This window comes from Halichondria panicea, chromosome 14 (assembly GCF_963675165.1).
Source record: "Halichondria panicea chromosome 14, odHalPani1.1, whole genome shotgun sequence".
NCBI classification, from domain to species: domain Eukaryota; kingdom Metazoa; phylum Porifera; class Demospongiae; order Suberitida; family Halichondriidae; genus Halichondria; species Halichondria panicea.
The window spans coordinates 2,198,696-2,216,060 of NC_087390.1; the positions used below are offsets into that span (position 1 = coordinate 2,198,696).

Here is a 17,365-nt window from a genome sequence, read left to right on the forward strand (position 1 = left end):
AAGATGTTACTGAAAATGGTTTGCACACTACAGTACGTGTACACATGCATCGATTGTTGTTCTTGATAAGATGTTACTGAAAATGGTTTGCACACTACAGTACGTGTACACATGCATCGATTGTTGTTCTTGAGCTATAAAAATGATTACACAAGCAGTCAATACCTTTTAGCGTTGAGCGTGACTGTACACTATTGCATATGTTCCACCAACAAGAGCTATGTTGGCCAGGTGCAACACAATGCCACTGACGATGCCTCCAATTCCCCACTTCTTAGCATTTTGAGAGTGTTTATGGGCCAGCTCCCTGTCTCCTTTACTCCATTCAGTGTCAGCCTGCATGCGCGTGGAGGAGGGGTTGGAAAACACCATCATAACATCATCACATAACATGCATGTGTCCATCAATTTACTGTCATGCTTTCCGGATTGACTTAAATTTTACTCTCTGATTGCTCATAATTTATACTGGCCATGGAATTATTATACCCCAATTTTATTGTATACGTGTATACGTCGATGCATGTGCATTGCAGGACCTAATGTATAGCGTGAACAGCCATAAAACCATCTTGTATTTAGTTTCCATAGCTGTATATACGTATTGTATTACAAGATTATTTTGCTGGTGATAAATCTTTCAAACGAGCCAAAATCAGAGAAAAATTGATCCTTTGCAGGATCTAACATTGTATTCTGGCTAGGTTTTGCCACAAATTTGATGCTCGCAAAAGCATTCTATAGTATTACGGTCGGTATATAGACACCATTATATAACTGCTCACTTGATGACCAAAGTAGAGTCCGATTGCTCCACAGACTAGGCAACAACAGAACGTAGCAACAACAGTTAGGGGAAAGTAGTTAGGTGGTTTCACCATTAAGTAAGCATTGTTGTCTTGACGATGCGGGAATGGCTGTGCGTTTGGCTGTTGATTCACCACACCACCATAATAGGGTCTTCCTGGCGGTGCTGAGGGCCGGTAAGGGGGCAGGGCAGGCTCACCACTACCACCTGGTGGGGCTGACGGTGCACCTCCTGCAACAAAATGCACGACATTATATGTGACATACATGTACCGGCAGTGCTGCACAGAGATCAATATGTATACGTATAGCTAGCTATAATTATATATACCGTATTACTAGAGTCTGAGTCAGAATGTTTTGCGAGCATGCATCAAACATTTGTGAACTTTGCGATGGTTGATCAATTCGCAACAATAAAATCCGCAAAACCTATTTTGTTACTAGTAGATACACACAATCTTGCCAGAACGCAATAGTTAGATCGCAAAGGGTCAACGTACTTTTCTGCTGATTTGGCTCATTGGCAAAGGTTTCACCAGCAAATTATTACTTTATGATTTTTGCAGACATGCAAAATAGCAACTATAGCGCCTTCGGTGATTCACTATTGACTACCGTAAATTACGTATAATAGGTGTTGATGGGACCCCAGTGCACAATATGCATCATAATTATAATATAATTTGCTTGTAAAAGGTGCCTATGGGCATGGTCTACCTGGTATCACGGGAAGAGCTGCTGATGAGGGTAATTGTCCATTTACAATGCCATCTTCTTGCAACAGAGGTTTACTTTCCATATTAAATTAATTTTGACAACTAACCAAATTGCACATACATGCATTCATGCGCGTTTTTATATACATGATTGTAGTTGGTGGTAATAATATTAAAAATCCGCGAAAATGTAGATTATACCCTCGAAATAATATTATACCCGCTATACGGTATTAACATTAACTTTAACTTGTCCCGGAGTGTTGCTACTCGTTAGCTCTTCACTAGAACGCTAGCTATTGGTAGCTGCAACAGTGAGAAGAGAGCTGCAATTTCCAAAGCTATACTGATGCAGCTATCAATCTTGGGGTTGAACTTTTTACAACAATTTAATATGTAGCTTTGACATCTCCACTGAGGCATTAGCACCCGCGCGCGCGGTGCTTTTGGTTTTGTGGACTTGGCAACAACAAAATGCAATAATGTCACATCACAATAACTGTCTATGGAGTATTGACCATATATAATTGATTATATAACAAGTTTTTTAGTTTCAGTTTCAACAAGTTCAAGTTTTGTCTACTGGAGGTAGCTCCGACTTCCGTACACCACCCCAAAGCTGACTCCAATAATGACAATACTGCACAAGTGAGTGACGGAACCTCCTACGATGCCTCCGATCCCCCACTTCTTGGCATTTTGAGAGTGCCTCAAGGATTGCTCCCTGTCTCCGTTGTCCCAGGCAGTGTCACTCTGTATAGAATACACAAACATTTAACTGTACATAGCAGTCATCATTTGTGACAGGCTCTGGGAAAACAGACCAATTGGCGCAAGCTATAATTTTTGCGATCTATATACCAGATGATAGAGCAAAGAATTGCCTACGCATTGATATGCTTAGTTTGTACATACCTCGTTCCATGCCTGAGTTATGCGCATTGGAAACTCGAAGTTGTAAAACAGCAGTATTGAGAAACGCCCACTCAAAGATTGCTAAATTGGGAAAAGTAAGGTAATGGTGGCTGCTTAGACAAAGCGCTTTGATGGAAAGAGTCAGATTCAGAGCATCAGATTTTGCAGAGAGGTAGTAGAAAGACTGTAGATAACTATTAGCCAAGAAAAATATTTTGAGATTATACACTGTAGTCTATAAATCTGGCTATTGCTCAATACCAATATCTGCTCCAATTGGTCTGTTTTCCCAGAGCCTGTCACATTTTACTAGGGGAACCTCTTATAACGGACTCTCTAAATGGCGGACCCCTCTGTTATAGCAGACGTCATGTCTTGTACCAACTATCTAACTGGTGTACTTGCAACCTGGATTGTTGTTTTTTGTACTGAGATCAAAGGAAAACTATGTCATAGACTAGGATCTACAACTGTAGTAACCACAGACGTGCTCTATTATTCTGTGGTTGGCATTTTTCTGACAGTTTGGTACCAGAGGAGGTTGGACACAATCAAGTGCACCACTTTTTTTGCTGAGCTGGCACAAAAATTGACAATGAGTTCTATGTAAACTTCTAGCTGATGTTGCATGGTCATTAGAGACTGAAGGCAAACTTTATGTGCCTCATTAACCAACCCGATCCCCTCTATTCTGGCGAGTTATCAGTGCATACAGTGTTTACTAGATTCTTGCCAGCCAGTACAATGCAAGCTGCATACAGCACCGCTAAACTATACTCTACCCTATAGTCTAGCTAATCTTGGTCCAGCCAGACAACAGACACAGCTAGTCCGGTGTTATAAGTCAGCAAAGCAAGAGTCCATAATTTTTTATTACAGTTATTCGGTATCTATGGTAACGTGAGCAGAGACCTTCAGAATGTCACATGATTGATGACGCGTGGCCAACCTCCCTGGTTTGGTACAGTGGTGTAGTCAGAGTACAGCTGGGGTAGGTGGTCAAAATAATTTATTTTTAAGCCATCGAATTTTATAATAGCTACAACTGTTCCATGGTTGCAATGCGAGTACAGCTAAGTGATTCTATAAGCTTCTAGCAATTTGCTATCTTGCAAACAAAGGCTTTATTCTCGAGTAAAGGCTAGTTTAGCTTACCAGTACATTGAAGGCCATTGCAGTCTCTTCAGAATCAGGAATAGCAAAATCTGTTGGTAGAAGGTTGCTATTCTAAGTAGTTAGCTCTATACTAGAGCCAATAGCTATTGTAGTGTGCTGCAGAGTACAAACCATGCACTGTTTTACGCTCGTGCTCTATGGATACTATATTGGCCTCACGGAAGTTCTCGAAGCATCATGTAGCACTTGGCTTCGCCTCGAGCTACACATGAGCTTCTCGAACTTCCGCTTGGCCAATAATATTCATAGAGCACTCGCAACCGTGCATTAACTAGAACATAGCGGACACCTCTAAACTCTGAACAACGGACAAGTCACCTTGATAATTTTAGCTTAGTAAACAGGTCTGCAGTTCTAGTGTGGACTTAAAACAGGATGACATTGTTGACCATACTCCACATTTCTTTAATAGCAAGAGAACTGTGACGATTAGCTAAGTCTTGTCATGTGTGCTTGCACAGTTCAGATTCAGTCTGCTGCAGTTCACCAGAGGAGGTCCGACATGCATGCACGAATCACTACAAGTTCAGTGCATTGATGTCATTGCGGTCACGTGATAACATCCAGGCCAAATACACTAGCACTTGTAGTGATTTGTGCACCTCCGAATAACGGACAAAACCTTCTGCACCAAATTGTCCGTTATTCGGAGGTTTCATTGTACATGCGTGCATGTATTAAATTTTATAATGACTATACTTGCAGGACTACTGCCCTTACTTGCGATCCCATGTAGAGTCCCATTAATCCACACAAGAGACAGCAACAGAACGCAGCGAAAACGTTGAGGACCATGTAGTTAGGTGGCTTCACATTGACCTGTGCATAACCCCCGTAGGGTTGGACATGTGGCTGCTGGGTAACCACTCCCCCGTACCCCCCTTGACCTGAGTAAGGGGGCGGGGCAATTGCACCTGGTGGGGCTGATGGCACACCACCTGTAACAAAATACATAAATATTATAACAGTTAGATCAATGTGTACTGTTGATCATTAGCAGATATGCAACATAATTATTTACCACCAGGAACATTGATTAGCACATTGATTAGCGCATTGATTAGCGCATTGATTAGCACATTGATTAGCGCATTGATTAGCGCATTGATTAGCACATTGATTAGCACATTGATTAGCAGACATGCAACATATTTACCACCAGGAACATTTGGAGGAGCTCTTGGTTGACCATCTCCATCAGTTTGAAGCAGAGGTGTCTTATGATCCATAGTGCTCATTTTCACGTGGCTATATTAGTTTTCCTCGATTACTAGCCGCCAAAGAGGCCTTAGCCTGGAAGAATCGAGGTTAATTTTATAACACTTTGGGGAGGGCGTGGCCTACTATTCGTATAATTATATGACCCGCGAAATTTTAACTAGGCAAACATCACCACAATAATTATGCACAGTTTTGTAAGCCCGGATCAGTTCGAAAAAACCAAAATGTTCTACTGTAGTCCAACAGCCACTCCCAATACACATTAAGTTAGTGTATTGGTATAATAGGATTAACACAGTCATGATTATCCGGCCTCCAATCATAGAGTTCCTCTACTATCTATGCTCCAATGCCCCATGTCTTGGCGTTCGTATATAGACTACATGTAGAGTGCTTATAAAAGCCTTGTTTCCCAGGTTCCAGGCATTTTCAATCTATAGTGAGAAAAATCAAAACAATGTCACTGCACACAACTTGATAGTACATGTGCGATCCCAGGCCGAGTTTTCGCTTTTATAACTGTTAGCTAGTTGTTCGCCTAACCATAGATAGTAGAGGAAAGGGATTGGAAACACAGGGATTTCACGCGGCCCATGCGTGTCGCACCGGAAATTGACAGGAAGTTAATTTAATGGGAGGAGATTGGAGGAAAAGCTGCTTATTATAGATGCTGATCAACTACTTAGCTACATGTAGTTGCTCTGGTTGCTGCTGTACATCTGAATGACTGACACTTTTCTCTTTGCAAATACTTGATTGGAGATTACACATTCTCCAAACCTTGAAAATAACAAGGCATGCATTTACAAAGAAATTAAATCTAGGAACTCAATAATTATTTATACTTTATGGTACTAGTACTAGGCACTGTTCACTGCTTCATAACATTATGACTTTCACACAATCACACAATTTTGATGTTTACATAAAAATGTTTACAAACACAAAACATAATTTTATGAGCCTGACGCCCTTTTAGGCAATGGTGTATTCTCGTCATCGGTCACTGTTTAGCTCTTGCAAAAGAATTTACTAATCATAATACATAACAGTGGGGTTATCATGTGTCCCTCCCCTCTGCCGTTGGCATACAAAAGGGTCTTGGCAGATTTTCTGATTTTCTGAGTACCCCTGGGAAAAAAATGTATGGGTAAGTTTGAATTAGTATATTTCCAAAACGATAAACGTTAGCAAGGAAAATCTTTTCTTACTGCACATCGGGATCATTAAGCAACATGTAGAACCAAACAATAGTGATGTACAATTTATTGTTAACCAGTAGCTCCCCCGCAAAACAAGTTACTTTTGAATCCTTGTTTTCACACTTAAAAGCAAATATTCAACATTAAACAGCATAATGCTCAACTTGGCTATGCCTACTGCATATTTCAATGCTCCCTCTACACTCTGATCACTCTCAAGCAACCATGATTACTTCCTAGCTCAAGATATCCCCCCACAAAGTTTCTTACTTACCAATTCTTAGCTAAATACATGTAAAACAGTGTAACATGGAGCTCTGATGATCAAATAAATTAGGTAAATGATGTAAACCATACATTTACTATGGATAATGTACATACAGACTAGCTCTGCCAGTGCTTACTGCAGTTTTCTTCACTTTCTTCTCTTTTGTCTTTGCATCTGGCTCGCAATCAATCGCAATCAATACTTGCGGAATGCAACACGCATGGTGTCAGAATTCTCTAGGGCAATACATTGGTCACCTGAGATGTTTCCAATCCCTCCCCTCTACTATCTATGGCCTAACCGTTATAAAAGCGAAAACTCGGCCTGGGATCGAGGCTAATGTGCATACTACTAAGTTAGGGTATTACCACCTATAATCATGATAATGCATTATTATAGTAACTAGATCTATTATTCCTTCGACATATAAAAATTAATATGCTTTTACTTGCGATCCCATGTACAGTGTAGAGTCCCACTGATTCACACATGACCTTTAACATAACCTGCATAAAAAACTGACATGTACAAATTATAGTGCATAGAATTTTCGCTCATGACCTTTCCTGATACAGGGCGACTGGAATGGAGACACCCAGATGTTCTTGGATGTCGGCAATGTACTGCGGCTCATTGTACCATATGGCACAGCCCCCGTCCTCCAACAGGCTCGTGTTGTAGCAGCAGCCACGCCCCCTACTAGCATGCTTGTAGTCAAGAGTTCATGAACTCTTGTTGTAGTCTATAGGGAGGGGGCAATCTGAACTTAGGTTACATAATACAAGCTATGAACCGACGATCGTGTAATACAACAAAGGTGCATGGGACTGCTGCATGCATTCCACTGGATTAAAATGAGAGGCACTTAATACCTTTTCCTTGAGGAATTATAATATTACTATATGGCTAGTCTGTCCATCACGAGTAACTCTCTATAGGGCCAGGGAGTATCGGTATAGGGAAGAAAGAGGATCATCAGTATACAATGTACTAGCTACCAAGGGCGTGCAACTTCAATCTACAAATGGATGGGGGCGGTTTTATTATTAAGAATTTCTCTTTTTATGCCCTTGGTACTCTTACTCCCTGATATAAGGAGCAGCAATGCCACCTGGTATGTTTAGATCAAAGCCAAACAGTCTACACTAAGACTCCCGGAAGTGTGTATTATACAGTTCATTTGTCAATTTATATGGGCCCTTATGGGAGATAATGATATTCATAGTTCGCGGTAGTATCAAAAACAGTAACACTGTTTTTGTCAAGGATAACTTTTCACCAGTAGGTGCCTACCACTATTAAATGATATACAAATAATGCTGAATAAATAAGCTACTGAATGATATAAAAATTAAGTGGTAAAAAAGTACTGAATTGCTGCATTGTATGAAAGAAAACTGGTGATATTTATATTTTCTGTGACTTTGATTTCCGGGCAAATTAGTAATGGGGGTGCTGGAGAGATACAGATGATCTAAACTATAAGACAACACTGGTAACTACAAGTAGACCAAATAAGAACACTAATAACCCAGGTTTTACCAAGATACAACAAAGTAAACATTGACAAAAATGAGTAAGTTTAGCTCTTGCCTACTTGCCACTTGAATGTCCAGAGTTTCTTGAAACTGCCTAGATAGCTAATATAATGCTAGAAGTTAGTCTTTGCAAAGAAATAAACAGCATCCGCTTTGCCAATATTTTTTTATAGCAGGTCTTGTGTTCTAACATTGGCCAGTTTATTGGATATATCCTGTTTAGACTGACTTTGATTTCTGGGCAAATTAGTACTCCCCAGTTCTGGATCCTAATTTTCCTGTGGCCAGTTCATGAATACTATATCTACTAGTACTGTGACTCTGGAACCTGGCTTGCACTTCAGGACCTGGGTATTGATGCTGGAAAAACTGAAAAAGTTGTTTCTTTATCCAATTCTGATAGTAAACAATGACATAACAGAAGCCATAATTAAATTTACGGAGAATTACTGTAGTATTTACAAGCCACAAACAGGAAATTTACTCACTATGATGCAAAACCACGATTACATCATTTGAAGCCAAATTTGTAGTCTTAGTGTAGACTGCAAACTGGTAAAATTCTTTAATTTGACAAAAACGAATCAAGGCTATACATAATAGCATTAATGGAAGTCGTTGAAATACGTGAAATAAAAATATAGGTCATAATAGATCTAAGTATGGGGTGCTTGGTGGGCAAAAAATGAAATGAGGTTAATACAATGACATTGAAAAGGACAATAATCAGTATAATGATATAAACGATGACTCCAAAAATTATCCCTCCAATTGCACATCTCTTGGCGTTCTTAGAGCGCTTATAAGCCAACTCCCTATTGCCCTGCTTCCAATGTTCTTCAATCTGTGAAAGAGCAAAGTATTAATGTAATTGTGCAAAACAATGTATATACAGTGGAGTCTCGCTATAATTTTATGACTCTTTGATTTACAGTCACCTCGATATAATGACCGTTAGTTTGTTAGCTACATGCAGGGGCGAATCTACTGAGAAAAACAAGCAGGTAGGTGCTGATGCAAAAGGAAAGAAATATGTGCATCATTTTTGGGGCCATGCACGCCCACACTTGCATGCAGTTGCACGTGGTGATTTAGGTGTGATTTGCAAGGAAAACGGTTGTGTTAGTTCACACTGCAGCAATGCTAGTCATTATACTAGCTTCACATTTCACACAATGAAATGTGGTTAGACGATATAGTGAATTCACAATACTATATGCATGCACAGTAAAACTCTCTATCTCCTCATGTGCTCCTGCATGGTGCTACCAAGGGCGCATAAAAGAAGAGAGGGCATGCAACTCAGTATCTAGCACATGTAGACAGCAGAATTCAAATGTGGGCAGATGAATGTGAATTTGCATGAAGTGCTAAAATAGAAATTTCTATTTTTAGCACATTCGTGCACATTCATCCGCCCATGCATTTGATTTCTACTGTTTTGCTGTTGCATACCCTCTCTTCTTTTATATGCCTTTGGTACTACCTGCTAGATCCGCCCCTGAGCTATGAAACATTGTGAAGTCAAACGAAGTCTTCGTCAAACTTCGCAACGTATAATGTATATCATAATATAGCGTGTATATTTCGAGGGTAAAATGTTCGCGGTTTTTGATGATTAATTAAGCATGTATACCGCAAACATTTATACCCGCAAATTTAATATCGCATGCACGCTGCAGAAAGGCTGCTATTCTGACGGTCATTTCGGAAATATACTCGCTATATGGTACATTGTAGTAAAGAAATACTATTCCCTTTGACAATTATACAGCCCTTACTTGCAATCCCATGTATAGAGTCCCATTAATCCACACAAAAGACAGCAACAGAACGCGTTGATTACAATACCACCTGGGGCTGACGGTGCACCTCCTGCAACAAAATGCACGACATTATATGTGAAATACATGTACCGGCATGCAGTGCTGCACAGAGATTAACCAGTCCACATGCACCCACTATTTGTATACCTATAGTTATCCAGAAGTTAGCTAGCCAGAGCTATTAAAAGCTAGTGAGGTGAATCAAATGAAACTTGAAGTTCAAGAGTATACAGGAGCTAGGCCCTCTGCCTCATTGCTAGTTACCCCCTGAATAATTATGTACATGTAGCTATAAAACATTTCACCACAATAATCATATAAGATTACGTATAATAGGTGTTGACGGGACCCCATGCTATAATTATTAACATCAAAATCTTCCATCTATAATTTGCGTGTAAAATATGCCTATACAGGTATACTTAAGGTGACATATTTACGCGAGTATTAATTTCTGCGAATGAGTAAAGTTGCAAAAATGTGTACTCGCAAATGAACGGAAAAAGTATAAAACTACTTGCGAGTACCTATAGAAACGCTATGAATATAACATTGATACCAGCAAAATGAGCTAAACATGCAGTGAAAACGCAAACAAATCTATACCTGTGAAAATATTCACCTTAAGGTATATGTAAGGCATAATAGTACAACATAATTATGTATGTACATGCGTGTACGTATGCATGGAGCATTTTAAGTTAGTCTACCTTGTAGCCTCGAATCCACGCCGATTAAAATACGTATTTTAATCGGCGTAGATTCAAGGCTATCTACCTGGTATCACGGGAAGAGCTGCTAAGGGTGATTGTCCATTTATAATGCCATCTTCTTGCAACAGAGGTTTACTTTCCATATTTATTTTGACAACTAGATCTAGAGCACAACAAGCGCATGCAACTAATCGCAAGATCTTGGAAAAATACAATACATGCGCGTCGCCCTGAAGTTGGTAATTCCTCGGTGCGCATGCACAAGCAAGGTTACGCCCTTGGTTGATTTGTGCAAACAGTGACGGCTTGCTGTGTTCTAGGCAGATCGAGCTAATGGTAGCTGCAAGAGAAGAGAGTATAGCCATTAGGCCACTGTTCATGTTAGTTGCATCATATATAGATAGAAGAGGAAGAGGGATTGGTAACGGAAGTACCCTCGTGTAACATCCGCTTTACCGTGGTTTAATCATAAGAGAGAAATGGATAGGAAACGGATGACGTGATCCCATAAGCTGCATATAAAATACATAAGATACAGCCGTGTTTCGCTCCCAAACCCCCAGGAAAACTACTTCTATGGCTGTTTTGAAAAATTCAGACCTTTCCAAGTCTCCCTATATATACCACTTCAATTTAATGTCCCTTTATACTATATAGGTATCATTTGGAAATAACAGAAACTTTTTTGTGAGTGCTAAGAAGTAGCTAGAGGTACAGAAACATTGCTTTCACTACTTAGGATGTTTCTTGTACCAATAACACCTATAATACAGCTAGAACAACCTATATAAGTAGTGTACTGTGTGTCATAATTATAGCCTCAAGTATTAAACAGAAGTAAAAGTTCAGCAGCAGGGTTCTCACACTGACAGTAAGACAATCATTTGTCTCTTTTTTGTGTTTTTGACCAGTATATACAGTAGGCGGCCTCGAATGAATCCCGCGGGGGAAACGCGGATAGTTTTTGAGGCGCTAAGTGTTTCCTATCCTTTTATATCTATATATGGTTTAATCGAGGCTGTGTCAACAAGCTAAAGCTGTAGATACCACAAGCATACATGCTCAGTCTGTGCAACTCACTCATATTTAAAGGTCTATACCTATTTAGCAGTTATAACCAGCACGCTTATGCGTTTTAGCAATACAAGACTGTAAATAGCATGTTCGCAATCAATTAACAATAATAATCTACTGTTTTACGTGTACCCTTAAACTTCTTTTTCACTGTACATGCCATTCGTCTAATAATTATTTTTACCCCACTTGGGGCCTGCAAAAAAAAAAAAGCTGCATGTTCGCCTAAAACTTTACTGGAATGTCTGGGTTTTCTACACAACTTTCTTATTTTGAGTGATTTACCTGGCAAAATAGCCTCGTTTATAGGGCGTAACGCGGATAGTTTTTCGAGGTTTTACTGCAGATTCAATGTAAAATGATTACGTGAACTGCTTCCGTTACCAATCCCTCTCTATGGTTGCACACTTGTTTCAGATCAACCTCCTTCCTGGTTTTGCTCACTCCTCAATTAAGTCATTATTGCTGATGTTAGCCATTATTTGAGCCAATGAGGTCAAAGTCCTTTTTTTGCATGTGCAAGTTGTGCACCAAAGAGCCAGTGCGGAAAAAATCAATTATATATATGTTCAGACTCCGTCCTTTTGTATATGTATTTTCGTCAGTTAAAAAAACAGGATATGACGTCATCAAATGAATGGGATAATGGGTAATGAAGACTTCCCTCCCTCATCGGGTCGAGCTAGTACCGTATAGCGGGTAATTTTCGTGGGGTAAAATATTCGTTCAACTCAAGAAAAGGTGGTTTTTTCGTGAGTAAAAATTTCGTTTAGTCGCGGTGGCTGCACGACATTCCTACGTTCCGATAAGCCACGTCTACGTTAAAATTTCGTGGAGGTCAGCCTGCCCACGAAAATAACGAATATTTTACCCCACGAAAATTACCCGCTATACGGTATTCTCATCTGAAACAAGTATGAAACTAACAGTGGCCTTACTTGAAATTTTGACATCAATCGTTTTAAAACAATAACGGTCCTGTGATCTTCGATTCTGTATAGCAAAAATTAAAAATGTTAATAAGATATTAGTATAATTATAGCTTAGCTTTGGCACCTGTACATGTTACATGTATATAGTTGTATTTAAATGTGGACTTGGCAAACAATACATTCACATCACACTAACTGTCTATGGAGTATATCGAACATACAGGTATTATCCAGAGAACATTATATATTTTCACAAAATAGTTTCAGTTTCAGTTTCATGTCTATTGCTCTGAGCTCAGATTCCAACAACCCCAAAGGTGACTCCAAGAATGATGATAGTGAACAAGTGAGCGACGCAACCTCCTATGATGCCTCCGATCCCCCACTTCTTGGCATTTTGAGAGTGCCTCAAGGATAGCTCCCTGTCTCCGTTGTTCCAGGCAGTGTCACTCTGTATAGAATACACACACATGCAACGTTCAACTGGATAATAAAATTGCCGAGCGAGAAGCAAGGGCGAATTATAATCGTGCTACCTGATTCTGGCCTATAGCTAATTATGTGGATATTATTATACTAATAATTATGTCTGTAACGGATGTGGGTTGGGTTCCCCCCGAGGTTTTAGTGAGTTTCGTCTTCGCGGTTTGGTAATGAGTGAAAACTTCTCAACGAGGATTTAAGGCTGCAGTTTTCATATTTTTGGGCCTTAACTGCTCGTTGTGAAATATTCTGAAAACAAACAATACAGGGGCGCTTTGAGGCAATAAAGAAGCAAGCGATGCACTTGCCTATGGATGGGTGTGGCCCACGCCACATACTTCAACTTGATAAAAGAAGAAAGTAGAATTCAGTATGTAAAAGCTCACAACAAATGTGGATCTGATTACTAACACTTTGTTGCCTTTTGACCTCTGAGATCAAAGCAATAGCAGTGCCAGTATATGGCATATTGTAAGGCCAATATAATCAAGGTGGGCCTGGTATCGACTGCTTGCGTGCGCTAAATCTCCCCCGGTATCTGGGAGCTTTGGATAACATCGTATATGCTCTAATGACATCACAACGAACAGAAGTGGATTGAAGGAAGCCTTCAAAAGGGCTTTAGCCCCACCCCCTGGATCCGCCCCTGCTAGCTGTGTATGACTTTTTGGATATTTTCTCAGTACTATAGGAAATTGTACGGGGAAAAATATCCAATAATTTTAAGCAGTCGATAGCAGGCCTTCTTTTCTCTTCGAAGGCCGGTGAAGGAGGCTAATATATGGCATGGGCAAAGTAACCTGAGACCACCGTCCACCCAATACTGCAAATCATTGCAATGAATATGAGACACTTGGGGTTCCTGTGGTAAATGCACTAGACTACATATGCATGGTTTCGATGCAGCTACTATACGATATCAAAGAGTACATTATTATTGTTGATTGACGGAGTTGAATTCAACATAGGAGAGGAGCTGAATGGAAACAGAAGCCTATCTGATGGCTTGATGAATAATCTTCAACGATACTGAAACAACTGTATGTTATTTAAATGGCCTGTATAGCCAAACAGTGGGAGCAAACCTTTATCAAAGGCACAGAGAAAGAGAGAAAGAGAGAATTTAAGCACAGACAGTATAGTATAAACAAGCAGAAAGTGTATATCTATCTATAACTAAGAAGAAAAGACTTGTATCGTTACCAGACTCGTGTACATGCATCTATTGTTATCTATTGTATATGGTATCATTTGTTTTGTGGCTTACCGGTATACCAGGACCTCAAGAAAAAGAAGTAAGTTGATTCTGCCACTGATTCTCTAATATGTGGGGGATGAGCGCGCATGTGCATATTGCACCCACAGGAATAATAATTAAAGGGGGTGTGTCCAAAGAGATGAAGTTCAGAAATGGCTACTATATAACTTGCTGTTTTAACAGATTATTTCTGACTCTTGTAGCTAACAAAAGTTAGCGCTTTAGTGCAAGACTAACTCATATGTTGAATAGAAAGTTTGTGCGAACAGATGATGCTATGAAAGATTCTGAAGAGACTGCAACAGCCTTCAATGTGAGTCAAACTAGCCAAGAAGCTTTAATTTGCTAATCCACGAATCAAAATCCAAGAGAATGTGGCTATAAGCCTATAAAAGCTGTTAGTTTTCGTCGCATTGCAACCGTTGAGCAGTTACAGTTAGAACAAACACACACACAACACACACACACAGCTTTACTGTATCCCTCGTGCGGCTACGCCTCGAGGCATAACAAGAAAAGGTTGCACAACACTAGTGCAGTCAACTCAAGCTCCTTGACTGGCTAACAGTAGCCACAGTTAGGCTGACTAGCGCTAGCTATAAATGCTTCCTACTGCATACGCTTCTTGTCATTCTTCATTTCCTTTAATTTTGTCAATCCTTGATCTGATTTGATTGATCAGGTCGGAATTGCCAAAAAGTTCAGACTAAAGTGCTCAGACGGACTCTCCAAGGCCGGCTGATTCATAGACTAACACATTTCTTGTCTTATCCTATGTATCAGCCAGTTATTTCTCTTCATTTGTATACCTCTTTCATTTTACTAACAAATCAGAGCTGCCCCTGCACAGGGGCGGATACAGGAATATTGAAAGGGGGGGAGGCTTAATCACCAGAACATTTTGCTAAAAAAAGTCAACTGTTTTTCGAGTGTATAATTTTAAGGTCAACCACATTTTGGGTACTGTTTAATCTCTTCAGCAGGGTAGACTAGCTAGCTATTGCTGAGGCATAGGAGGAGGTACGACACGCGGTTAAGCTCACGTGGCTGCTATTTATTGATTGAAGGCAAGAAAGACAAAGAAGTCGTTAAAAATGCATTCTAATGACGACGTGGCAAGTAAGCGCCATAAAGAGACAAGTTTAGAGCAATAACTCAGTGAATTTGTTGCTGGCTAGTAGCTAGAGTTTTACAAGTAGAGTTGCATGTAAGAATATAATCAAGGCTCAAATGTTTGCAGTGACTGAATGCAGGGACAGAATACTTATTAAAACAGAATTACACTTAAGAACAATAATTCTAAGTGGTGGTTGAAAAGATTTCACACCAGCAATATAAGCCATAAGCCATAAAATCTTAGAAACGTCAAGTGTATTTCTTGAAAGATACACGCCAAACCATATCCACTATCAAAGCTCACAGTCTTGAATGATATTCATAATCCTTTTGGCTGGTCATGTGACCAACACGTATCGTACCTCCTCTGAGCACGTGACATGATTGCTGCTCTGGAGCCACACCCAATTCAAGTAAAGTTCACTAAGTTGCTACAGTCTGTCTAGCTGGAGGAGGGGGCTACAGCCCCTCCCCCTGCTGTATGCGTATAATACATATAATTATTATTATGTATAATTATGCCCTATATAGTTACCGTATAGCGGGTAATTTTCGTGGGGTAAAATATTCTTTATTTTCATGGTCAAGCTGATCTCCACGAAATTTTAACGAAGGCGTGGCTTACCGGAGCGTAGCAATGCAGTGCAGGCAACGAGACTAAACGAAATTTTTACTCAAGAAAACCATCGTTTAACGAATTTTTTACCCCACGAAAATTACCCGCTATACAGTATTCAGTATAATTTATGGAACGGCATTGATGCACTTCCACTGTACTTCCATGAATTCATATAATTATTGCCCTTACTTGCGATCCTATGTAGAGTCCCATTAATCCACACAAAAGACAGCAACAGAACGCAGCAAAAGCGTTGAGGACCATGTAGTTAGGTGGCTTCACAGCAACATAACCACCGGCACCATAAGGAGGAACATACGGTTGTTGGGTAACCACTCCCCCGTACCCCCCCGGACCTGAGTAAGGGGGCGGGGCACACTCACCACCACCACCTGGTGGGGCTGATGGTGCACCTCCTGTAACAAAAGTAATGTGTATTAACAGGAGTGTAGCCAGGATTTTTTGGAAGAGGGGTCAAAACTTATCAGCCGCGCAGCGCAGAAATAATTACTGGAAGCCACGCCTCTTAATTATGACATCACAATTGACTTCTCTCTATTTAGTTGGGTGTGGCCTGATGTTAAAGCTAGTTTAGCGAAGAATAAGAACTGTCTATAGATTTAGACCAGAATAGCTCACAGTTAGAGACTAAATCGTTTTGCTTGCCTACTAGCTAGCTAACTGCAGCAAGATTCCGAAGAAAGGGAGTGCTCAGCAAGATAATAACTTGAGCAGAGTAGTAGAGATCCAGAAAAAGGGGGGGCATTTGCCCCCTTTGCCACCCCCTGGCTACGCCACTGCTGTAATGTGTAAATATATATTATTTAGGCCTACATGTATTTTATTTTCAGTTAATACAATGTTATTAGTCGTAGATCAATGGAATGACTGACAATGCTGTAGCTATGCTCATTTGCAGAGCAACATATTTTTACCACCAGGAACATTTGGAGGAGGAGCTCTTGGTTGACCATTTCCATCGGTGCCCAGCAGAGGTTTCTTCTGATCCATAGTGCTGCTCATTTTCACGTGGCTAATTATTAGTTGGCCTCAGCTTGGAATCAGCACTTCGGGGAGGGCGTGGCCATACTACTACGGTGAAATTCAGAGGAGGTACGACACGCGAAGCTCACGTGGCTGCTATTTCTTGATTGAAGGCAAGAAAGACAAAGAAGTCGTTAAAAATGCATTCCAATGACGACATTCAACTGGTGGCAAGTAAGCGCCATAAAGAGAGCATAAAACTCAGTGAATTTGTTGCTGGCTAGTAGCTAGAGTTTTACAAGTAGAGATTAGATTTGTTGTAAGAACCAAGGCTCAGATGTTTGCAGTGATCCTATCCTGAATGCAGGCACAGAATACTTATTGAATACTCTAAAACAGAATTACACTAAAAACAATAATATCTCAAAATCTAAGTGGTGGTTGAAACTGGTTGAAAAGCTATTTCACATCAGTATAAGCCCAGCAATCAACAATCCTGATCTTAGAAACCTCA

At 40.1% G+C, this 17,365-nt stretch overlaps 3 protein-coding genes across 3 annotated transcripts; all 3 read right to left on the reverse strand.

Annotated features, from left to right (window-relative positions):
* Window positions 1–53: 53 nt before the first annotated feature.
* On the reverse strand, window positions 54–1,660 carry LOC135347487 (proline-rich transmembrane protein 1-like). The gene is made up of 3 exons (XM_064545505.1): window positions 1,528–1,660; window positions 786–1,039; window positions 54–336 (listed from the first exon to the last, which is right to left on the reverse strand). The coding sequence occupies exons 1-3, from the start codon at window positions 1,607–1,609 to the stop codon at window positions 169–171; spliced, it is 504 nt and encodes a 167-aa protein (XP_064401575.1). The 5' UTR covers window positions 1,610–1,660; the 3' UTR covers window positions 54–168.
* Window positions 1,661–1,996: 336 nt separating this feature from the next.
* Window positions 1,997–4,928, reverse strand: LOC135347494 (uncharacterized). Its single transcript, XM_064545510.1, has 3 exons — window positions 4,774–4,928; window positions 4,338–4,555; window positions 1,997–2,279 (listed from the first exon to the last, which is right to left on the reverse strand). The coding sequence occupies exons 1-3, from the start codon at window positions 4,853–4,855 to the stop codon at window positions 2,106–2,108; spliced, it is 474 nt and encodes a 157-aa protein (XP_064401580.1). The 5' UTR covers window positions 4,856–4,928; the 3' UTR covers window positions 1,997–2,105.
* Window positions 4,929–12,551: 7,623 nt separating this feature from the next.
* Window positions 12,552–16,963, reverse strand: LOC135347495 (uncharacterized). Its single transcript, XM_064545511.1, has 3 exons — window positions 16,803–16,963; window positions 16,057–16,283; window positions 12,552–12,842 (listed from the first exon to the last, which is right to left on the reverse strand). The coding sequence occupies exons 1-3, from the start codon at window positions 16,888–16,890 to the stop codon at window positions 12,687–12,689; spliced, it is 471 nt and encodes a 156-aa protein (XP_064401581.1). The 5' UTR covers window positions 16,891–16,963; the 3' UTR covers window positions 12,552–12,686.
* Window positions 16,964–17,365: the final 402 nt, after the last annotated feature.